This window comes from Daphnia carinata, chromosome 3 (genome assembly GCF_022539665.2).
Source record: "Daphnia carinata strain CSIRO-1 chromosome 3, CSIRO_AGI_Dcar_HiC_V3, whole genome shotgun sequence".
NCBI classification, from domain to species: Eukaryota; Metazoa; Arthropoda; class Branchiopoda; order Diplostraca; family Daphniidae; genus Daphnia; species Daphnia carinata.
Window position 1 is genome coordinate 1,439,276 of NC_081333.1, and position 25,176 is coordinate 1,464,451.

At 39.9% G+C, this 25,176-nt stretch overlaps 1 protein-coding gene across 1 annotated transcript in view; it reads right to left on the minus strand.

Moving 5' to 3' along the window:
• The window catches only part of LOC130693619 (neurotrimin-like), a 39,285-nt gene extending 14,624 nt beyond the window's left edge, over nt 1–24,661 (minus strand). The window contains exon 1 of the mRNA XM_057516799.2: nt 24,219–24,661. Coding sequence (XP_057372782.1) covers nt 24,219–24,288 — 70 coding nt within the window. The 5' untranslated portion in view covers nt 24,289–24,661. The remainder of the gene's footprint in view (nt 1–24,218) is intronic.
• Nucleotides 24,662–25,176: the final 515 nt, after the last annotated feature.

Below are 25,176 nucleotides of genomic sequence, written 5' to 3' on the forward strand. Positions count from 1 at the left end.
GTTCAGCATCAGGAAAATAGTTGGCCATAAGACGACACAGTCAAAGAGCAAAGTAACAATTCGTAAACAACGAGAGGAAATAATTCACGTGTTTATCAAACACACGGATCCCGAGTTTTCCAGACTTAAAAGCTGAAATTATTGACAGAAATCCTGTGCCCTTGAGAAGAGAAACTCTGTTGCTCATAGCTTCATCCTGAACGTCTGTTTTCTTAAATAATATACGAATGGCGTTCGAAAACAGCCTTTACGTAAGCCTTTTCGTCTGTGTAACTCATCAACGATATGTAAAGTTGGATGGAAATATTGCACAGTTCTAGTGACATCGTGTTCGTGCAAGGTAAATGACGAAATCATTCACAGTTAACTTGAAGATGTAGGGTTGGAAGAGGTGGCATGAAACTCGACACATCGATCTGTTTCTTACATACAAGTGCAGCTCTACAACTCGTGTTTTGTAACGTTATAAATAGTGCGTACACCGTGCGTCCCTTTTCAAGCCCCAAAAAACAAGAGGACGAACTTCAAAATCCATCAATCAAAGGCAGACATTTTGAATATTTCGGAAAAAATGACCAGTATAGGTCCATATGTATACACACGTAACAAGGGACATTAGATTGAATAATAACAATGTGGCCACACACAGACACACACACACCTCCCAGTTGATATATATTACAGACCACCATGATATATACAGTAGATTGATGTCCCACTCGCCAGATTTCAATCCCTGGGCAGATGGAACTGACCACGATATAGTCCTCCCCCCTGTTATTATTATTATGACTATTATTATATGTATGATGATCACCAATGAAGAGCAACATCTATGTAGATGTAGCATCCACATATATACCCCCCAAAAAAAATAAAATTTTGTTCTGACGTTAATTAAATATTGCACTATTTTTTTTAATTTTTTATCTATAAGACTTTTTACAAAGTTTTTTTTTTAATATAAGGAAATGTTTTCTAGATGTTGTGTATAGATATAACTAATATCAATTATTTTAGGCTTTTTTTAAGTGAAGACTGTGCTAAGTTTTTCCCCCTTATCTTGTTCCCACTTGAGGCGCTGCAAGCTTTTTCAAATATGGATCACTTGCCGATCGTTATCTGTGTAACTAAAATAATATAGTTTAATGAATATCCTATCGATTAATGTAATTGCCATCTAGAAAACATTTCCTTATATTAAAAAAAAATTCTAAAAAATGAGGGTGTCATTAGGCACCCTATAAGATCAACGGATTTGACTAGCATGTAAGTCAAAAAGTCTTATAGATAAAAAATTAAAAAAAATAGTGCTAAATAGCCCATTGCGCAAGGGACCCTGCCAAAGACACCGTGTAAAAAAAAGCCCCAAAAACCCTTGGTGTTCAGATACTAAGGGCGGGTACTGTATATACCCCCAAACATTGCACACATTTTTTACAAAGTGCGTGTTGTGTATAGATAATAGGCTGTGCCCTTACTGTGCGCTGCAAGTAAAAATATGGATCACTTGCCGATCGTTATCTGTGTAACAAAAGGATTGCCAAAGGGGGTGGATTTGTTTGGCTTGGCATCCGTCTTTTTTTTCTTTTTTTTTTTTTTTGTTACCTCCCTTTGCGTGTGTGTGCGTTCCATACAAGAGGAGAGAACTCAATCAGGGGTGAGGTGTTTTCGTGGTGAGCGAGTTGCTGCGGTCAATTGTTGCCGATCACAGAAGCGGAAACTGACGGGAATGAACGAGTGGATTATAAGCGCCTCTTCTCTATTGAGCCCAGCCTGTACGCTCATCCTTTTTATTTTTTTTTTCCTTTTATTGACACAACAATGATGAACAACAACAGAAACCTTTGCGTTACATGGTCAGTTGATCAAATAGCGATCGTCGCATGTTCCGTAGGTGGAAAATGTTTAATAGGCGATGTCATTGGTTGGCGGATTGCTGCAGCTGTTTTGGCTCCCATTTAGAGCAGGAAATGGCCAAATTGAAAATGGCAGCAAAATAAAAGAAAATGGAGCTGTTTGCTGTACCCCACCGAAGTAGTTTGACAGAGCTGGCCATAAATATAGGAACGCATTCCGTATGTATTTTTTTCTTTTTTATTGCTAGTCATGAAATTATTCGGGCTCGTTTCAATTTTGAAATACGCGCCCGAGCCAAAAAAAAAAAAAATAAAGGCAAATTCGTTATGGAAGCAATCAAAGAAATAACACGCGGCCATCATTTCTTTTTTTGCCGTTAAAAATAGATGGCCCATTAAAATCAATCTAAAAAAAAGACGTCGACCGAAATAAAAGGAAACGCGGGGGCGTATTGTGGGGTTTCCTTTTAAAGATCTTCCAAAGAAGCAAAGGGATCTGCTGAATATATTTTTCAAAAAAAAAAAATAATAAAGCGAAATGTGTTCTTTGTTGGAACACACATAGTGACGTGCCTGGGTTTTAGTATAGTATTCTTAGAACACGGTAAATAAAATTCGTGTTGCTGCTGTTGACACACACACACACACACACATGTATGCACGAATATGCACGAACGGCAGATGAATAGCTGTTTGAATGGAAACATTTCTTTTCTTGGGACACGAGAATCCATAAGGTCTATAGGAACACGTCCGCTGGTATTGAGAAGGATGGTGTTCTCTGTATCCTTGACGTGAGTCTGTTTCCGGCCGATTCGGTTATGATAATGACGAGCAGACTCATTGATATGTGAGAGGCAAGTTACTTCTGAGTATAATCTCGTCTTAATCGCCATTTTATTTCGAATGTATTTCATTTCGTTTCTTATAAAATGTTAACCGACGTATTGTATTTGAATAGGCCGACCGACTTTCTCCCGAAATAATATCCATGGTGAAAGGGAATGCCAGAAAACGAAAAGAAGGGATGTCTGTCCCGGGTGTTCTGCCAGTTGATTTGCATGTCACTCAGGTCGCGATCGATTTACGGTGGGACACAGAGCCAAGCAACAGCGAAAACCCACGCAATACGCCATCTCTCGAACGACGCGTTCCATGTCGAGAAATACCACACTGCACATTCCAGATGAACAGGTTTTGAATGTTTGAAAACTAGAAAGGCTCTAGGCACTGAAAAGTTCAATATCGATGTGGCATTTCAAACGAATAAGGCAAACCGTCTGATCGTTCGATGTGCACCACGATTTGAATCGATTAACTTCTTGTTCTTATACCGAACCCGAACATCTTTTCTTATGTGTATACATACGTGCGGATCGTTTATACATATGCAAAACAGCCTATAGAGCTGATAAGACGCGGCGCTTCATGAATAGGAGCGCCCCCCCCCTCTTTCTGACAAAGAGGCTATTTTGCATACACGCACATAATTAGCTGCTGCATATTTGATAGAACGGATCGAGCTGTTTTTAATTACGTATGAGTCATTTGCTTCGAATTTCTTGCGATCTTCATCTGCCTCCCCGACTATCAAAAGCTGCGAATCATTTCAAACGTTCAATAGACTTAGTCACGTTGAATTGGGCATAATCGTAATCGAATTCTTTTGGCGTCATTTTGAAAGCCAGACCCGTGTTCTTTCTTTCTTTCTATACGTAGATACGACGATGACGCCATAATAAATAAGGAATGTCTACCAAACGTTCCCTATTTCTTCTTAAATTTATTCTTTTTTTTTTTTTTTTTTTATGATTATGACTGGCGCTGCTATTTAGGTCTTGTGTGTGTGTATGTTCTTCGTGGTTGTATTAAAATGTCGTCTGCAAAGTGGAATAAAAAAATAAAACTCTCCAATGTCTACAAAAAACTCAGCACCCCATTATGTACAACCTTTTATTTCATTCAAAATAACTTGAAGGGGGAGGGGGGGGGGGGGGAGAGAGAGTAATAATAAAAATTTCGAAGCCAAAAACGCATTTGAAACACCGACGGTCACGCCATTTCCGGCTTCCGTTCCTGCTGCGATCCCGCCGGCCATGTCTAAAAGAGGGTCACCCCCCCTCTCTCTCTCTCTCTGTCTGACTGTCCGCATCCCCGTTTTTATATAAAACGAAATTTTCTTTTCTTTCCTTTTTTTTTTTGCTCTTTAGGGGGGCGACATTTTGATGAGCGCACGCGTGCCGACGCATTTCGTTTTGTGTGTGTGTGTGTGTGTGTGTGTGATAATTCCGTCCGGCAATTACGTAGTCGACGGGACGCGCTTTTTTTCTAGTTTCTAAAGCTCAAAAGCTAATCAATTTCATTGTTATATTTTAACTCGAATCGAACTTAAATCTCCTAGTCCGTTCTAGCAATAGTTTATCAAAAAAGTTCATTCGTTTTAAGTTTGTCGGATTAAATGCGCGAGCCAGAGAATCAAAAATAGGCTTTTCGTCTGCCTTTCATCAGCAAAGCCTAAACAACTTTTCTTTCTCTTTTTTTTTAATTATTAGTATGACTTATATGTAATGAGACAAGTTGGTTGTCTTCTGTGTGTGTACGTATAGCAAAAAACCTCTACGCAGCATCAACAGATTGGGGAGCCTGTCAACGCATGTCTGGCGGCTTTTAGCTCTCGGCACAGAGATTGTTTTTATTAAAAAAAAAAAAAAGATGAAGGGCAAAAATAATAAGATAATAAAAAGAACTTATTGATAAATATTAGATCTCGAAAAAGAGTTACTGTGCGTACGCCCTTTCGTCCGAAAGGAACATCGGTCGTGACTCCGAGGCTTCCATAAAATCGGGCATGATTAACATCGGTCGGAACTATACGTATATGTCTAACCTAATGACATTCTGTACAACAGTAAAAACGGCCGGCGTTCGAACTGAGTCCGTGAGTCAATCCCGCAGCACATTCTTTCTTTAAAGAAGAAATGATTTAAGGGTTGGCTGTTTTTGTTGCATTAATTGGCCTACACGTCACACTCCCGTAGGCGGAGTCTCGTCGGAAAAATGAGGGACCCCGTTTACACAGAGTCACGCGTTCTCCATTAACTACAAACGAAAAACGATTAAGCAAACAAGAACAAAATAGCAATCAAAACTCTGCGGGACAGTTGTTGATTTTTTTTTGTTTTTTTTTTCACCCTCGTTGAATTGATCATCGGCTTTTTTTTTTACGACCTTTGACCACCACCACTGTGTGTTATTGTTTATGATGCTATCATCACTCATGAAACGACCCTATTTACCTTTACGCCACCATTTCCCCTTTCCATGTAACCTCGCCGCTTTTGTTTACAGACATAAACACAAGGTGTGTGTGTGTGTTATCTATAAGGCTGTCCATTATCGTCAAGGCGTTTCAATCCCCCCCCGCCTCCCTTATAGACAATTCACGTCAGCAGATCGTTATCTGTTGAAAACGAGTTTTGATCCTCTCCGTCACAGTCCCGGAAATCATGGGCGTTGTTAACCTACTCCTCCCTATTTACACAGTTAGTCTCTCTCTCCCCCCCCCCCCTTTTTTTATTTGAAAAAAAAAAAAAAAGAAAACGGTTATTTCCGAACAGGTGCAATTGTTTCAATCTTTTTTTTTTTTTTCTTTAATTTTGAAATCATTACGTCTCGTTTTAGTTGTGTCTCTATTTCCGTCTGGTGTATAGGCTAACTTTCCTAATCTAAACAAGTTTTCTTTGACGAAAAAATAGAAAGTTTGTGTCTATCCTTCTTTTTTTTTATGATTATAATAGCGGCCGGTCGTTGCGTGTTGCTCAACAGTTTCCAGCTAAAAATAAGAAACTTGTACGTTAAACACTCTTCTCATCTTTGCCAACCGCCCACGTATTATAAACACACACGTATACATATATAACCAGCACGCCGGCAAGGTTAAAATATATATTATTATTTTTTTTTTTTTTTCCTATTTATTTTATATATCTACGCTGCGTTGTGACTTAATAGCATCAGCACACGCGTCTTGGCAATGTAACTTGAAACGGAATAACTCGTTGGTTATGGGATCCCCCCCCCCCTCTTTCCCTTCCTAAAAAAAAAAAAACATATAGCTATAATACAATCTTTAAACCTTATATACACGAACGACCACGCCCTTTTTTGTTTCCCCTATAGGTCGTTTATTTGTAAGTATTGACTTATGTCGCAACATGTGTGCAATACATACATCCATAGCTAAATGTCAAAACGTTTTCTTTTTTGTGTGCTCCACACACGTGACATTTGCTAGTTCGACACAGTCACGGCTGTGTGACGTTTGCAGACCGTTACAGACAACAAAAAAAAAACAAAAAAAACACGCTGATTCAAAGCGCGTGATCGTGTCCCGTATAGAAAAGTGCGTGTTGAACGACGATCATCGCGCAGAGACAACAAAGAAATAAATTTCAAGTAATGAAAAGAGGTCAAAACATAAAATCAAATGGACATATGTACACAAATGACGCGTGACCATGTCACGAATTATTCACGATCGTGTTCATTGTCTCTTCATTAAGACAATCACGAAGAACGAGCAATTCCGTAATTGCATTACATCGATGTGACCCATATTTCTCATATCAGATGGGCCCACGCTTTTTTCCTGTTCAAGCGGCCGTGATGCGTTTAACTATTGGTCCTATAACGTCACGCACTGGCTGTTCCAGATCATCTCTCTCTATAGTTTTTTATCATGTTTTAAAATCACAATAGCCTACCGGGTTTGTTTTTTTTCCATAATAAACGATCTACATGTACATACGTATACAGGCAACAGAAGAGCCTGGAGATAAGCAGGAAGAGGCAGTCTATGCAAACGATCTAAGTATATCCGTTCTATAGCCCTCCCCCCTCTCTCTCTCTTTATTCGTTTACCTAACCGGAAAATGGGTGGGTCATGTGAGGTGGTTAAATAGGGACGCAATTGAGACTATCATGCACTATGACGATCGTGATGATGATGATTATTTTTCCCTTTTTTTTTTTTTTTGGAAGGAAGTAAAGAAATGTTGAAAAAAAAAAAATCTAAAAAGTGGGGTGGAGATATGAATGATGATGACGATGAGGTGGGCTATGAAACCCCCCTCCCCCCCCCCCCCCGAGTTTCCGGTGTCATCCATCAAAAGCGTGTTACTGTCTGGCTGCTGTAAATGTCCAACTAGATATAGGGAGGAGTTTTTCTCTTCAAAAGATAAAAGTTAAAAACAAATAAAAAAAAAAAATGGTGGTTGGGGGGGGGAGGTGAGGAAAGAAGCGTCGGCTCTATCTCGGGCGTCCTGTTTGAATATTCGAAGCGCGTTTATAGCGTCGAGACAAAATCATCATAAAACCATAAAAACGTATAGCTGCTGGCTATATAAACTGCACACAGCATATAATCATATGCATGTGCGTCTGAAGGGAAACTGACAGACGCGTCGTCGTAAAACAAAAAAAAAAAAAAAAAATGGGACGCAAGAAAGAAAAACACAGTAGAGATATAAGGAAGGGCTATATAGTAATCCGACGCCTTCAACACAGCCACCATGCTGTCCCCAGATTTTTTTTTTGTTGTTGTCGGATGTTTGGAGTTTGATGGAGAAATCGGATGTTGACATCCTATACACATTTGTCGTTTCATTGAGGGGCCCTAACTATCTGAAGGATACACTGATTTATTACGTTTTATATAACAGCACTATATGTGACCTTACTTGTTTGAAATTTATGAGCTATTGTAGCAGGGAGGTTGAATAATGAGACCGTTGGCCTATTGAAAAAGAGCCAACAAGTTCCAAATAAAAATTTCTGTCAAATTTATTTTGACTAACACTAACTGCTCTTTTGTTTCGAACACACACGTCTGCCTTTTTTTTTTTTTTTTTTTTAAATCATCATTCGTTATACAGTAGGGCCGTGAATGATGGCCGGAAGTCATTACCGAACGCTATCGAACCAACAACTGATTAACGTCTATACGTAAGGACCCCTTCATTATAGATGACTCGACGACACAAAAAGAAAGGGTTACGTAGAAGTTAACAATTAACGAACCTACGTACAAGAATGTAATTGTCATTTGCTCAAAGTATAACACAGCCAAGAGGGTCTATAGTTGAATGCCTAACACGGGAAGAAGAAGAAGAACTCAACGCACTGTCTTTCATTCGGTACAACTATAAACCAATAAGTTTGAGGGCTTCGTGAAAAGCCAACGTCTTGTGTGGCATTTAAAAGACATCAATTGTTTAAATAATAAAAAAAAGAAGCAGAATTTTGATCAGTGAAAATGGGGGCGATGTTGCACTGTATAGCTGACAGCTGGAACGTGCGTTACGTCATTGCTTCAATGAATAACGAGTGAGATAAATTGAGCGTGAATGATATACTACAAAGAGTTCTCTTATGTGTATACACAAGACAAAAGAAATTTTCTACAACTGTTCCAGAGAGTAAACATAGCGCATGTATATCTTATGTGACATCCGGAGCACCCGTCTTCTATATAAAGGAAGAGCCAACAAGTTGTATAACATGCAAAACAGGGCCGTGTCTCTCTCTCTCTCTCTCTGCAACCACTTTCCGTGATATATCCGAGTCGTTTCAATATATAAAATTGAAAAGCATTTGGAATTGTTTTTAAATACAATTTTTCGCAGTCGTTCCCACTCTCGTTTCTCCCTCTGTCTCGTATAATGCTTCACACAGATGGCATACACACAGTAGTTGTAAGGGGAGGAGCACATCTAGACTAAAGGGCCAGTCGTATATACATATATACGGGATACGTATCACGCCATAAACTCATCGGCACCGTTATGTACGTTTCTCTCCCCTACTTTTGTGGCGGAGATGGACCCCACGTCTTCTCCATCCCATTTTATTTAATGTTTTTTTTTTTTAACCAAGCTCAACATTAAATCGTATAGAGCCTACATTAAAAAAAATAAAAATGCATTTTTTTTTTTTTTTCGTTCCCCTTTCGTTCATGTCATTTCCATTACAGGCGCATTCTGCCAGCCGCGTTATGCAAATGATAGCGTCTGGGTCTCAAACCGACATCGGCAGCGAAATGTTTTGCATTGCGACAATTGAATCCATTGTCACCATACACAAATGTTATTCCGCCTCCAGTCTAAACAAACAGCAAAAAATATAGGGGAAATGCATGAAAAGAAGACGAATCTAAATGAATAAGCAAAGATACATATATGCGCATATAAATAATAATAATAATAATAAAAAGATGAGAGTCACGTGATGAATGAGCTTTGTCACTTTGGGACTTTGTCGAATGCATCATCGTCCCCTTCCTCAGCATGACAGTCTAATGCCGGAATAAGTTTTTTTTTTCTTTTTCTTTTATGAAGTGTATACATGTACTGTAGCCACGAGCAATTGTAACACACAGCACATTTCGGCCGGAGCAGCGAAAGTCCAGCAGCATGTATCCCTTTCCTTGTTTATTATCACGCTGCAGGCCATCACGTCAAGACGGGGCACACACACACACACACACACACACACACACACACAGAATGTTGTGGTATATGTGAAAACATGAAGATATACCCACATCTACCATCTGCTTATCTTGTTTGTTGTGTGCCTCTGGATTTCCTTTTTTTTTTATTTTTGAAATGATTAAACACGTAAAGCTCTACTCTCGGCCAAACATTGAAAAACAAAGGAATCAAAATTCAGCCACTTGATTTGCATATGACGCCCCTTTAAAAAAGAAAAAAAACACATTTTTCTGTTGAGTGCTGAGTTCGTTAGAAAGCGACGTGTGTAGATTTCAAGGTATGTAGTGCAAGAACGGATATGAAACTTTTCCTCCTTTTTTTTTTTCTCATTTCACGACGCGTGCACGGCTGCGTTCAAAAAAAAACGCAGGATCTATAGAAGACACGGAATAATAAAAGCCCAAAGGCTATGCCGTTAGCCTTTTTCTTTTTTTTTTTTTTTTTCAACTCGATTGCACTTAAGCCTCGCTCGCCTTTGCGTATACGAAATAAAAAAATAAAAAAAGAAAATAATATCGATCTGAATATTATTCTTGCGTAAAAACTCAGTGGCAGGGACGGAATCACGGATCAGCAAAGTTGATCTCACAGAGATTATCATTTTTTCTTTTTTTTCTTTTTTTTTCAACATAATTATCAGCGTGTGATGCGATAGAAGATTCACACAGTGACTGAGAGGGCGAGAAAGGCGAGATGTTACTCGAGTTCATTGGATCGTAAACTGATGACATCCGACTGTTGCTTTTCATTTGTTTTTCAGGGGGGGGGGGAGGGCGGAGGACGGCGCATATATATGAAAGCCAAAAAGAATGAAAACACAAGAGATATATCCTAGGGATTTGTTATGCAGTAAACAAAAAAAAAGGCTTGTAATCTAACATCATTTGGTTTTTCTTTTTGTTTTTTTTTTCTTCCTCGCTCCTTACCAAGATGCGTTCGGATAAAAACATCGGAGGGCATGTGCTCCCCAATGTCCCTCACTCCTTAATTGTTCCATTAAAAGAGCCGCACATCCTTGTCAGATCACAACTTGATTAAGATTGACGTACACACACACACACACACACATAGACGCGTCTTTGGCATTTTGCTCGTTATCGAACATCACTGCGTTTATAACTTTTATTTATTTTATTCCCCCCCCCCCTCCTGTTTATAAAACGGACGTCATTCATTAAACAGTTGGCCACAGCGGCATTGACGACCTTTTTTTTTTTCAAATAATCGAATCAATAAATTTGTGCATTTTATTTTATTTTATTTTTTTTTTTTTTAAAGAAATAGATCATTGGAGATGATAAAAAAAAAAAGAAAAGTTAATGGCCTAATCAATACGAGGAAAACGTCCGGGCATGTGTTGCTGGACGCCAATGGCCTAACTGACGCCTACGCATGTATATATGGAATTAAATTGTCAGCTGTATGACACTATGGCCGCGTCGGGCTGGATGCGCGTCGGATGCCTGAAATCGATCGAGCGCTAAAGTTGGCCTTTGGCTTCTCTGCACCACGTCTCTTCCTTCTTTTTTTTTTCTCTCTCTTTTGTTGGATGCATTCAAGAGCCTCGTCATGCGATCCGCTCGTATACGGTAAATCTCAAACATTACCCACAGCAGTTGAATGTAAAGTTTTTCTTTGCCCGTGGTTCATCAGTCTGACATCTTTTTAATTCTTTGGATTTTTATTGCAGACCCTTTTTTTTTTTTTAAATTAGATTATTTAAAAATTACTTCCTTCTGTTGAGACGATTAAGCTAAACACACACAGGCCCAACGCACACAAGTGCACGTCTGCGCTATAAATCTGTGAGAGACGCTACCGCATCAGATTTCTTTTTGCTCAACAGCAGGGTCTTTTAATGATGAGCTATTGATCTCTGACATTTGACCGGCAATCCGGAATTTATAGTTTTTCCGTTTGCCGACTTCCTCTCTTTTTTTTTTTCTTTTTGTCTGTCATTATTTTGGTCTTTATAAAGAAAAAAAAAAGAACTGCGCTCTGTGTAGACTTGTGTCTGTTTGCTCGATGTCTTACAAATGCCAAGATCACGAGCGATGGATCTACACGATGGAGCTGCACGTTTTTTTTAATGGGAGAGGGAAAGCCCGCAAGGAATGACGAATGCTGGCCAAATGTTAAAAGACTTTAGACCGGACGTGGGATCGACGTCGTATCGTCCCCTCCGATCGAACGGGATCGAAAGAAGGCCATCAGGATACGAACGACTGTGTTTCCGTTCGTTGCTGCTGCTGTGCTCCATTTTCCCCTTTCCGGATTGTTTCTTCACGGGTTCCCTGTTTTCTATGCTGATGAATAAATGGCCCATGACAAAACAAAAAGAAAAAAAACAAAAAACAAAAACGAAAACATTTCTGTGTGTTTTCGTTTAAGGGAATGTTGGATTCTGAACAGCAAAATAGTTCAATCATTCGTCAAACGAATGGGGATTGTGTTATTTCCTATTTTCGGTTGGGATAGTGCGTCACATCGTAAACTGAGTTGGTATGTTATGTTGTACCGTTATAGAGGAGCCCATTCCTAATTTGCTTCACTAGTTGATAGGTCGGTGTGCATTAGCATAGACAAGATGTGTGGAACACATCCCTTCATCAGTACACATTCTTTTGGAGAAATGGATTTCTTTCGAGCTCTCATTTTTCTTATAGACGCGAGGATCGTTCTCAAACAAGAGTAATAACAGCCGAGCCCCTGCGTGTGTTTATAAATATTACAGGAAACATGGAAGTGTATGCAAATCCACATTTCGGGAAGGTTATAAAACAACAGAAAATGCATTTTAGGGGAGAGAGAAATATGCGGTCGGATGACTGCGGCACGCGCGCCCGAGCACTTCCGTCGTGTCCGTTTAATCTTTTCTTATTTTATTTTATTTTATTTTATTTTATTTTTGGGTTTTTATTTATTTGGTTTTGTTTTCTTGCCTCCCCCTTTTGTTTCCATTTATTTTAGCATTTCTTTTTCCTTGTCTTCAATCTACGTCTTTCTACCCGCGTGTACCATCAGTCACTTTCTCTCTAGCCGGGTAGCTCATGCGATTCAGTGATGAAAAGAAATAGACGAAACAGCGCAAACAGAATGATATAGAAATCAAGTTGTGCACACACGCCACAACATGTTTAAATCGGAAACACTTGTCTCTTGTTTTTCCCGTGTTATTCTCATCAGAGCCACAATTGGCGCATTCGAACAGCTGTTCGTCGGTTAGATCTTCTATAAAAAGATTCTCATTTGCATCCCCGCCATACGCTATAGTGCTATGACGTATATATATAATTCAGCACGCACTCGCATTTCTTAATTTGTTTCTTTTTTCCCGACGTTAGACTGTAACGAATACATTGTGAATTATGCCTTAGCATCGAGGGGTATGTATCGGTGAACTGTGGTGATATCTATACGAAACAAAGGCAATCCACACACATCAATAGCTACCGTATATACTGTGCATGTGTGTGGTCTATGAATAAACAAGAATAAGAACAGGAGACGAGCAGCTGTGTGTTTCGTACATCACAACGGGTGGCATCAGCAAGTTTCCACCTTTAATATCAATCTAACCCCTCGTCGATGTGCATACATATAGCTTTCCTTTCTTTTATTTATTTATTTATTTGTAGAGAAAAGATGTACATAGATATTCGCCTTGTACAAGACGATGCCAGTCGTGTTTGTATATCGGGCGAGAAGCGATCAAGCTGCGAGAGACGTGCTTGATGCTCCCCCCGTTCTCTCTCTATACATCTTTTGTTTGGTCTTTGCTATGTTTCCAAACGTTCAACGATGCAATGACATTTTCTTGTTGGAATACAAACAGAGAGGGGGGGAAGAAACTCATAACAGACACAAGAGAGAACGAACGTACTGACCTTGTGGTCTGTGTAAACGGTGCAATGGGTTCTCTTTCTATATGCTGTACACAAAAAAAAGCTGCTGCTGCTGCTCTTTTTCTCAGCATTTTAATAAATGAAATATATATAGAAAAAAAAAGTGGGGGGGGGGGTGGGCAGATGGGTGAGAATAAGGGGGGAAAAAAAGATAAAGTTTATCGATCGATCATCTGCCAATACAAGAAATAGCGGCAAATTTTTGTGTGTGTTCAATTCTTTCAATTTCTTTAGGTGCTCATCGATGGCCTAGCTTTTATTCCAGTTCATCTCCTTCGTTTCTTTTGTGTGTGTGTGTGTTGTCTGTTGTGTGTCGTCATGCCCAAAAGCACTAAAATGACGTCGATGAGTTATGTCATTTTCAAACTCTAGGCCGTACAAACCGTACTACACAAATGCGTGTGTGTCTATAAGCATCAAAAGAGAGCTAGGCTTCTTCTTCTTCTTCTTTGCTCTTTTTTTTTTTTTTATACTCGACCCCTCGACCGGAATAATCATATAAATAATGGACATTTAAGAAGAACTCGCCTTTTTTCCATCTATTTATGTCGCTTCCCTTTTCTTTTTTGTGTGTGTAGGCGCATATCAAAGCAAACTTCCCCTCTTCTGTATGTCACCCCCCACAAAAGCGTTTCTCTAGTGGGTCCTCTACGATCATTCTTTCTCCAAACCGCACGCATTAAAAACCGTGTCCATCCTACAAAATCAAAACAGATTTTCTATATACTGAACGGATGGAGGGGGGGGGGGGGGTTAAACGTTTGTAATCGAAATTAATAGCCGATGGTTGGCTTCTAAATTCCCACACATTCCCATCGTATAGGCGTCCTGGAGTTGTCGCTTGGCTTCTACAAGGAAATAAGAGGCTGCCTTGTCTAATTATTTCTGTCTCGTTTGTATGCAAATGTTACATCCCGTAAGGCATTGGAAATTCAGAGATGGATCCCTCTCTCTCTCTCTCTCCTTTTAAGTTAAGAATATAAACCCCATAAATTTTCACACACAAAAGCTCCTCGTTTTTTCTTTTCTCTCTCTCTTTTGCTCTCTGCAAAGTCGTAAAAAATTGAGAGAGGGACACGTTTATTTATATAACGTGACAGTGTTTGGGTGGATGAAAGAAAAAAAAAAAGGAAATGTACATAAAAGAACGGAAACTTGACCTACGATCCAGATTAGCAAGTAAATAGATGGTGAATAGGCTATTTTATTTATATATTTTATAGGACCATATTGTAATCGGGATGAAAAAAAAAGGGGGGGGGGGGCTCGAAAGGTGGAGGGGTCTGGATGAAATAAGAAGGGGAGTATTTATTGGAAATAGCCTTTTCGTGTATATGGAAAGAACATCAGTGTAAAAAGATAAATACATATAGGCTATATTCTTGAAACGTGGAACTGCAATTTGCGTGAAAACGTTGGACCGAAAACAGCTGTCCGCAATCTGTAGCAGCCACATTGCGTCATTTTTGGGCCGTTCTCGATTATATTCACATGTTAATTCCCTTCCAAACAACCCCTCAAAAATATAAAGCGACAGGGCGAAATAATATTTATTCAACGAGCAAACAAAACCCGGCCCACCCGAGAGCGAACAAAACGTTTCGAATCATTTTTACGATTTGTTTATACAAGCGCAGAAAATATTGGCTTATTATATTTAATATAAGCGCACGACATTCTAGTTGGAAGAGAAAAATGTAAATGCAACGTCACATCCAAACTATTCGAGGACGACGGGCAGCTATAAAAAATGGCCTTATTTTCAACATCAAAGAAGCCCGTCGTGTAAAGACTGATGGCACGAAAGATCGCCTACTACTATATAATTGCATTCATTGGCGTATCCATCTCGGGATGAAAGTTCATTTTGAGGAGCAGCATGTAATATTCCAAACGTATGGCAGCTATAATTTTCAATTTATAAGGTATATAGCGGCTTGTGCATATTGACATATACAGCCTTTATATACATGGCTGTCAAACAGGACCGGTAGGCAATCGATCGTCATTCCATAACGTCATTTGCTTCGAAGAATGACGTCATCTCAAATCAAATAAAATGGAAAAAAAACTGAGAAAAGAAGCGACAGTGTATATAAGTTTGTATGTATATATCCATTTGCCGGAAATGCTTCCGTCGTTGTCCCGACGGACGGATATAATACTCTAGTTGCCGAAAAAAAAAAAAGAAAAGAAACAAATAGATGTGTATATGTACAAGGCTATAGACACAGAGAGCCAACCATTATTGCCCTGTCTCAACATCCGTGATCCATCACCATTGAGTCGCAGATAGAGATCCAAGAGTAAGGCGATATCAGATCTCTTCTCTTTTAAGTAAACGCAAAAAAAAACAAAAAAAAGAAAAGGGGAAAAAAATGGCAACTGCAAAGAAGCCGCATTGCGAAAGAAAAAATAAAAAAAATAAATAAAATAAACAAAATAAAAAGAATCTATGTTGCGTGTATATGTGAGGCTATGTATGCAGTACGTATCCATCAGCCGGAAGGGAAAAAGGATCCGGTCATGTGTGTGTGTAGATCTATGATACACAACGTTTTTTTTTTTTGTTTCATTTCTACTTGTATAGTGAAACGCATTTGCCACTAAAAGAAAAAAAAAATAAATAAATGGAATTCGGATTTTTTTGCTATTGCAAGTCAAAGATGAAGTAGTGCGTTGTATATTTATAGCACATCCAGTTGTTAGCGGACGTGATAAACGACCGACTCTCTTATTTAGACGGGGGACCTTATCGGGACGTAACGGCTGCTTTTATAGTCTGTTGCCAATGTTCGCTATAAAAATCGTTTTTCTTTTATCAAACGATAGCCGATTGGTCAAAAATTACGAGCGGTCGAGTGAGAAAAACAGCCACAGATGGCCGCTGTAAATTATATTGACATGCTCCTCTTTTATTTTATTTTATTTTTTTGTACTGTAGGAATTAAATTTTTTTTTTTTCAGTGAAACACAAAGCGAACATGTGTGTGTTGTAGCTGATTGTCAAACAATAGCTCGTTAAATTCAAGTGAAACCGCACCAACCGCACTGGTGGTGCGATAACGTTCGATGCGCAAGCTCCTTGGCCCTAACGTATTGTTTGCCCAGTAGGAGGGCGAAAGGTTCTCTATATATCTATATATATATATGGGAACTGATAAAGCCAATAACTTGATGTGGTTCGTTAAGAGCCCGATAGAAATCGAAAAGTGAATCACTGGAAAATGAGCCGCTCATGTCCGGAGCATCTGCTCCAATTTTAATATATTTCTATTCAAACCGTATTTTTTATTATTATTATCTCCCCATCAGCCCTGGGCGCTGTATTACGCAATAATAGAACGTGTCATATAATTTTCGCTTTACTATCGAACCCTTCTCATATATTTTTAGCTGACGTCGTCCACGTGAAAACAAAGACTGTTGGGCCCCAGTCATGATCCGTATCGATATACTGTATCTATAAAAAAAAAAAAGGGCGAGTGTGAACAAAAACTTGGAACGACTCGTATGTGACAGCCAATGAGGACAGTCACCCCTCTCAAACAAAAAAATAAATAAATGAGAAAAAAAAAAAAGGTTCAATGAGAATTTCTTTTTTTTTTTTCTCTCTTTATTGTGTATATAGTTGGCATGAATCGCGCACTAGGCCAAAAGAGAGGGGGGGGGGGGGGGAGAAAATGTACATATATTACGTCCAAAAATGATGGTCGGACCTTTAGATAAGAAAACGTTCCAAAAGAAAAAAAAAAAAAGTTTGGTCTGATTTGGATTTCGGTGTAGTAGCCTCCCCTTTCAAACGCTTGGCCAAACAGACCCTCCTCCTCCTCCCCCCATCTCCGTAGAAAGTTACGACGATCAAGGAGATCAAGTACACGGTGAGGGTTGAATGGGAAAAAAAATAAATATCAAAAAATGGGAGACGAAAAATTTCGGGGGGGGGGGGGGGGGGGGGGGGGGGGGTTACAGGAGCGTTGTTATAAAGTACAAGTAGAGTGAAAGAAAAGAAAAGCACGACAATAGTCAGCAGAAAAGCATAGGGCCCCATATCAATAGGCCTTCAAAATGAAGTGCTGCCTCTGCAGGATCTTCCCCCTATAGCCAGGAAGAAAGTGTGGTAGACATTTTTTTTTTTTTTTCGTCTAACGATTTATGTTTGTGTGTGTGTGTACTACACACGTCTATGAATACAATGTGTACGTTGTACGGGGGACGAGATCTATATAGAATTAAAGAAAAGGAAAAGGGGAGTTGGCGACATTATCTCCTTCCAGGAAGGACACGACACGCGACTTGTGCACACAAACATTCATGTTTAATTCAATTTCAAATTGATATGCGATTTGGTAAGATCAAATCACATTGAGCTTTCACTTTCTAAGAAGGTAACAGTTTGCCCTTGTTTATCTATTTCAATTTCCCAAGCAACAGATTTCTTTTTGGTTTTTCTCCCTTTCGCAAGATTCAAGTGAAAAGCAGTTCCCTTTGGATTGTTTTTTTTTTTTTTCACGACAAAAAAAATAAAAATGGTCTTGGGCTTTTTCGGGACCCTTAAACCCACGTGAAAAGGGCACGTGCCAGCAATAGCCGCTATCTTCTTTAGCTATAGACAAAATGTGTGTAACGTTGTTTCGAGTTCAGTTGCTGTGCGGCGTCAATCCCGACACTTGTATACTCCTCCTCCTCCCCCCCCCCTTCTTTCTACTTCAATTTTCAGTTGTGTGTGTACTAATATAAGAGAAAATTTTTCGTTTCCCTACAGCCCCCCCTCCCCTCCCGTCCAGGGAGTTTGACTCCGAGAAAAACAGCATTTCGAGTGCTATCTACGCGTATTGTTCAAAAGTCGACTGGGATGTATTGCGATGGAGCCGGAGTGGATGGTTCGTGAATTGCTGACTGTTTTTGCCCTTTTGCCGCCTCTCCCCCCCCCCCCCCCCTTCTTCTTCTGTTTGGGACGGCGCACGCGTTCCCTCAAAGAGTAGAGACATATATACTATACTAATGCTAATGTCAGTCTACATTGCCTCTTGAAGCTTCAATTCTTTCTTTTCTTTATTTTTTTTTTGTTTTTGGCTCGTGTGTTGTGATACTCTATCGCCTAGCGAGAACATCGGGCAACACACGCAGATACTCTTGGGGCTGATTGATACGTCTAGATTAGAGACTCCGGCTATATAGGGACCGGAGGAGACTGGTTCTCAGCAGTTGTCCTATATCTAAGTGTAGGCAACTGAACATTCTTGAAGTCAACCTATATATATATAAATGTATAGATATGTATATACTACTGTGTACACACACACACACACACACACATAGTGGTCGTTGTATATAGTGCTGTAATAAAAAGGGAAGTGTCGGCCCTGCCTTTCTTTTCTTGTCTGCAATTTTCGTTTTTTTCTCTTTTTCTTTTTCCTGCTGTCAAGTGAGTTGCATCCAATCTACATAAGAGCACGAGAGCATTAACGGCATGCTGCCTTTCTAGGAAATCTACTCAAGCCCCCGACTGCATTTGCTTTTGCATTTCTTGTGTTGTTTTTTTTTTTTTTTTTTTTTTGGATTGGGAGGAGAAAGAAACAAGACGCAACGTGTCATCCCCCCCCCCCCTTTCGAAATGTTTCTAATCAAATTGTTAAAGACGTTGGGTTTTGAACGGATTAGCGATTAACACTGATGTCATAACATAACCGTAAATGACGGCGTCAAGCAAAATCTAATTTAAACAAAAAAAATATTCAAGAATTGAATTTGTGTTTATTGAGCTCAAGAGATGAGATCGGTGTAGGGAATGTTGGTCAATTCACTTCGAAAACCCCAAACCTTTTTATTCTGTAAGCTTACAATAATCGGACTAAAATCGAATTCTTTGACTATACTGGATTGTTCGTGTAACAACAGATTGAAATCGAGTCAAACTCGCACCTTAGATGCATAAAGTGAAAAAGAACGAGGTTCACGTCCAGTCAACCGGCGAGCAACGGCGCACGTGTTACGACCCCCCAAACTCGTTGGGAATCGACTTAGCAACAATATACGAATCAAGCCCTCTGAGAATCGAATCTCCCCTTTTTTCTTTCTTTTTTTTTTATGTTTTGATGGAAAAAGAAAAGTACAGGACGTTTATTAAGATCACTTTATACGAAGCGGCTCGCAGCTATGCCAAACAACGGTCCATACTAAATGAGACAGAAATGTATGTCCACTGCTACGTGCATGGCTATGTGCATGCCGCGTGACTGTTGCCAGACGTCTTGGCTGTTTGTTATTCAGAAAATGAAGGTCAAAAATATTCGAGTGGGTATACCGATAACAAGGTTTTCAGTTCAAATCAAATCAACACCCCACCGAAAATGCCTGCCGCACACATGTGGGTGTGTGTGGGATCATCGTCTTATTGTTAACGAGAACGCAGATCGTTCGGAAGAGTCACGACGATAAATTAAGAGAAGGGAACGTAGCCATGTGTATTAAAAGAACTTGAAAAAAAAAATAAATAAATAAAGGCCAAACTCCCCTTCCCCTGAAGCAGCTTCATACATCGCCCCTCCTTGGGCTGTACAGCATAAACCTAAATCGACGGGTTGAGAATTCGTAATGAATCGCGTCTGGACGTGGAACAGCAGTGAAAAGTCTTAAGACGATATATATATATATATAGAGAGAGAGAAAGAGAGATCTGATGATGATGATGATTAGTTATAAACGTTAGCCAGCACCAGGGGGGCACCTATCTTTTATATTTCTATACTGTATATCTTTAAAAATTTTCTTTTTTTTTTCCCGTCTGAATTCTATTAGATCATTGTCTCTCAGCTGCACTTTGTCTCGCTGTTCGATGCAGAAATTAGAATCCAGCACCCCTTAATATCAACGCAAATGCGCCGTGTCGTGAGGGCGAACACAGCCATTGAGCGTCTGTTCGCAAGAGACCGTCTGCTTGTCGGGACGAGAGAGCAAAGGTAATTAGAGATCTGCTGCCAATTATCAAGTGTCTTAACGATCAACCCGTAAAGCGAAGGAGAGAGAGATAAGCAAAACATAAAGGCATTGGTAAAACAAAACAAAAAATAAAATAAAATAAAATAAAGGGGAAAGAAAAAATAGAGATAGGAAAGGGGAGCAGCAGTTGAACGACACGCAATAAGAAGGAAAAAAAAAAGAAAAAGAAGGCAGAATATCGTTTTTGCCCTTATAGCTTATTGATGGATGACCGAGCAATCTCTAGTGGCCTACCCTGACGGCTGAGGCACAACCGAGAGCAACCCCAGTAGCGGCCACAGTCTTCCTTTCTTTTTTTTTTTCCTTCGCCCCCCCCCCTAAAAACGACAGAGAAACCCGAAACGTTGTTATATTCTTTTTTTTTTTTTAAACTCTCTCGTTGCCCTTTTTCTCTGATGGTACTGTACGTATCCTCCTCTTTTGCCGTCTGCTGTCCTTTCTATTTCCCTTGCCGTTTTTCAGGGCGGAGTCGGGAGACGGGCGGTCTCTTCTCGTGAACCAGCGCACCCCAAAAACGGATTTAGAAATAAGACCGTCCGTCCCTCCGTTTTTTATTTTCTCGTGTGTGTCTTTTCTGGTTTTGACCCTGTGACGGGATGCTGTCGACTTATACGGAACTAGTCCGTCCGACTTCCGTGAAAAAAAAAACGCTGGGGCCAGTTGACGACCGTGAACTTGACGAAGATTCATCGTCTCTTCCGCCGTTCATTCTCCTCATCCGTCGCTTTAGTTCCTCATCGTTCCAATCCATCCATCCCCCCCCCCTAAAAAAAACTGACATTTTTTTTTTGTGTGTGTGTGTGTCGTACACACAAACGTGTCTCAAAGCTCTTGCGAACAATAGACGGATCTTCTCCCTTATTTTCTATTGTTTTTAGTTGGGGAGGGAAATTGACGTCTGTCATGTCGAACGTGTTTTACAAATAGCTGCAAGAAAATGCCACAGTTGCGTAATAGGTTGTTGGTTTATGTATCAACTATCTGTGAAGTTCTTGAACCGTTTAAAAAAAAAAAACAGGTGACAATGACAACAAAGACCGAGAGTGTTGAAACGTTCATTTGTCGGCGTGCTATTCGAAAGACAATCATCCGGCGGCGGCTGAATGCGATGGCTTCTCAATTTTCTTTAATGTTACAATGAATTCCCATCCATCTAGACCCTCCTGTCACGCATTCCAGTCGGGCCAAAAGGAAATGGCACAAGGAAAAGAAAAGATGTCGGAAGTTTGGTGGACATAAAAACATTTTTGATTTCGTTGGTCGTAGACCCCGTGGCGAGAGAGAAGTTTACGAAGTCTCAAAAGAAAACATGTCGTAGCTGTCATTTTCTTTATTTCTTTTGATTCAATCAAAAAAATTGTCTCGCAATGCCGTTGCTTCTTCTCTGACCTGGAATTTGTTTGGGTTCTTTATTTCTTTCTTTTTTTTTTTCCTATAGCAGCACGTAGGCCAAAAAGGCACGTCACGGTTGTATAGACATCTCATGCGCACAATATAAGCGGAAAAGGCATCAGATTCGCCAAAGTTATTGACGTGTAAATGGGGGGGGGGGGAAAAAAACACACCCGGAAATACATTTGAATGAATAATACAATGAAAAAATATATATCCGGGAACGCGTACTGTAGAAAACACGTTGGCCGTTTGCCGGCCATTGTTGTCGATTAAAAAAAATGCTTACACCCTATTCGCTATAAAGTAAATGGACTTTAGCAACGCACAAGACGCTAGCCATTTCGTAAATGTTATGCGGACACGGAAACTCTTCGAGGGGTTTGAATGCGTGAAACGAGAGACTTTCAGACGTGCGTTGATATAGCGGAACTGGTACATTACATAATGCAGTCTCGAAAGCGTATACAGTTCATGAGGAAGAGACTAGACGTGCATTAGACAATAAATTAAAAACCCAAGTCGAAATAAAATGGCGTGTCGCCGGAAATGCGCACAAGTGATAAGTGGCTAATGGCCTTTTGCGGGAAACGAGTTGAATGAATAGACTGATCGAAGCAATTTCTCGCGTACATTTGTTCCTCTGGCGTTATGCAATCAATCAGTTGGCTGTAACCATTTTTTTTTTTGTACGTAAGAAAATCAATGAATATATAGATCTCTTGCAGTTGATTTATTTTTTTTTTTCTTGAACGCACAGTTCTTTTGTTGTCTTCTGTCTTGTTGTGTATATATGTACTCTGGTTTCGAGCTTCGGGTTCCAGCGGTTCGTCATTTCCCGCAAGAGTGTTCGAGTTACACCATCATTTGTTTCGTTTCTATGGTTTCCACGCTCTTGACGTGCCAAGAACGGGCTCTAATGATGCTTTACACGTCTCAGCCCTCCTATCTAACCTCAGCTGAACTAACAGGAAATTATGACTAATGTTGATACTCTGCGCTTAGATTATTGTGACCAGACGCAGTGTGCCTGATGCATGTGTACCAACAAACATCAACAGCCATCCATTTGCCTTGAATTGCCATTGTCGAGAAACAATTTATGTTTGTATGTATGGGATTTAATCCGGGACGAAATTATATAGGGAGACATTGTTGGTTAGGTTCGATGTGTTTGCCACTTTTCTTTTTGGTTAGACAGCCACGGCGCTAGAAAATAAAAGAGTCTATCGAATCTCTTGTTCTTTTTTTTTTTTTTTTTTTCCTCTTGTTTGATTCTTCTTCATTCCCTATCTACATGGCTAATCCAATCAGTGACACGTCGCCGACAACGCCGGTAACAAACAAGAAGGGGGGGGGGGAACGAATAGATTGAGAGAGGAGGGAACAAGGAAAAGAAGAGGGAAAAAAGGGGAAGTTAAAGAGACATTTTTTTTTTTTTTTTTTTTTTCGGAGGGGCTCAGAAATGCAGTCCAGCGTGATCAAGTTGGTCAGAACGTCAACCGCGCCCGCCTCCTTCCGTTTTCTTCGCTCGCCGACCACTCACCTCTTCCCCTTTATCATCTCACCCCCTCTCTTCGTTCTCTTTGCTCAAATTGCCTTTCAAAGTCCATCCAACACTCGGCTGGCGTTCCCTCAGTTGTTAGGCTCAGTCGAAGCAATGAGTTCATTCAAAAAATATATATATATATACGTATATAAGAGCGTAACGCTGAACGTTGAAAAGCGTTCCCAGTTGAACGCAGCCCATCATCGATAATTCAGTTTGTTCTTTAAAAAAAAAAAAAAAAAAAAGAAGACTTCGCTTATGTTATGAGGAAAATGCAGAAGCAATAAAAAAAAACAATGAAACAAATATCAACAAATAATTGTATACAGGCAACTGGGCAAATACGAGCGGGCCATGTATCACCGTGTTCCTTGAAACTTATCGATTTCAAAGGCTCTGGCGAACTGTTGCCCTTGTGATGTAAGAACGGCCCCACATAAAAGTGGGAAAACTCGACGCAGAAGAAAAGAAGATATCTCTCGCCACAAACGAAGAGAGTGATGAAAAGAAAAAAAAAAGAAAGAAAGAAATAGAAGAAATAAAAGCTCTCCACAATCGCGCGTGTGTGTTTGTGAACGAAACCGACTGTGTCAGCCGCTGGCACTGGACCTGTCAACCTCCTTTGGATATTGCTCTCATCTCACGAACACTGTTCCCCGTTCCTATACGTTCCAATACTTTTTAAAAGCGACTCTTTTGTGTGTGTGTGTGTGTGTTATATTTATTTTGTTTTTCTTCTTCTATTTTTCTTATCCACGCGTTGACCCTTTTGAACAAACCGCTGCTGGTCATACGACACACAACGTAGAAACGTCCACGTTTTTTTTTTCAATTAAATGCCAAAGCGATTGGGCAGGGGAAAAGCGGAAATCTTTTATGTTCCTCATCATCCCGTCTTACTTTTAGGAGGCTAGAGATCCATCGTGCGTTGGATTGTTGATCGACTGAAAGCCGGTCTTACCTTGAAGGAGAAACATCAGCACGCAAACAAGTGCAGCAGAGAGAGCCGTCTTCGGTCGGATGGACATCATCTTCGATGATTTGTGGGCAAGAGGAAACAAAAGTAATAATAATAATAATAACTGTGACCACGTACAGGTGGGGCGAGTCCAATCAACAAGTTTAATCAAGCGTGCCGGGCAATCACAAAATTGCACGGGAAATGTTTTTCCAGATGAACGTGATCAGCACACAACGATCAAAGTCATCAACGATGGCCACTGTTGTACGAACGAACGAATTCCAACCCTCAATCAACAATCACACAACACCGGCTGATGATTGTGTTTTAAAAGAAACTGTTCGATGCGAGAACCAACTAAATAAAACGGCAAATTTAAGTTTGTTTTTTGTTTTGTTTTTTTGGAGAGAGAGCGTTAAAAGAACACGTGCGGACTGGAGGACCGTCAGCGATGGACTGAAAATCGACTGGGAGCTCCTGTGTTGAGGGGGCTGCTCTTCTGTGTACCTCCCTCTATGAAGACACATCCTATACACTGTACGTGTAGGGAAGACCGAGCATGACTAAGGAACGCCATTTGCCCTCACTATTTTATGGAAGAACGCCGTTCTTTGGCTTACCATTTATTTCGTTAATTTGATAGCCATTCTGCGTCTTCGCCCATAACAACGATTCGCCTGCTAATAATTAAAGCACAAGCACACCCTTGGCATCTATGAGTCATGAGCTTATTCAAATTCAACACGGCTGCGCTAGCAGCACGAAAATTTCATTTGTATCTAAAATTCTACATCATTTAGGGGAAAACTGATAGTTTATTTGAAATCAGCGTTTAATTTAGGATATAATAGGTTAGATTTCATCGATTCCCAAGTCAAAATCTGAAGCCCAGCATTTTGCAGATAAAAGTCGGGCTTAAATTTTTCACATTCATTTTTTTTTTTTTTGGTCAGATCTG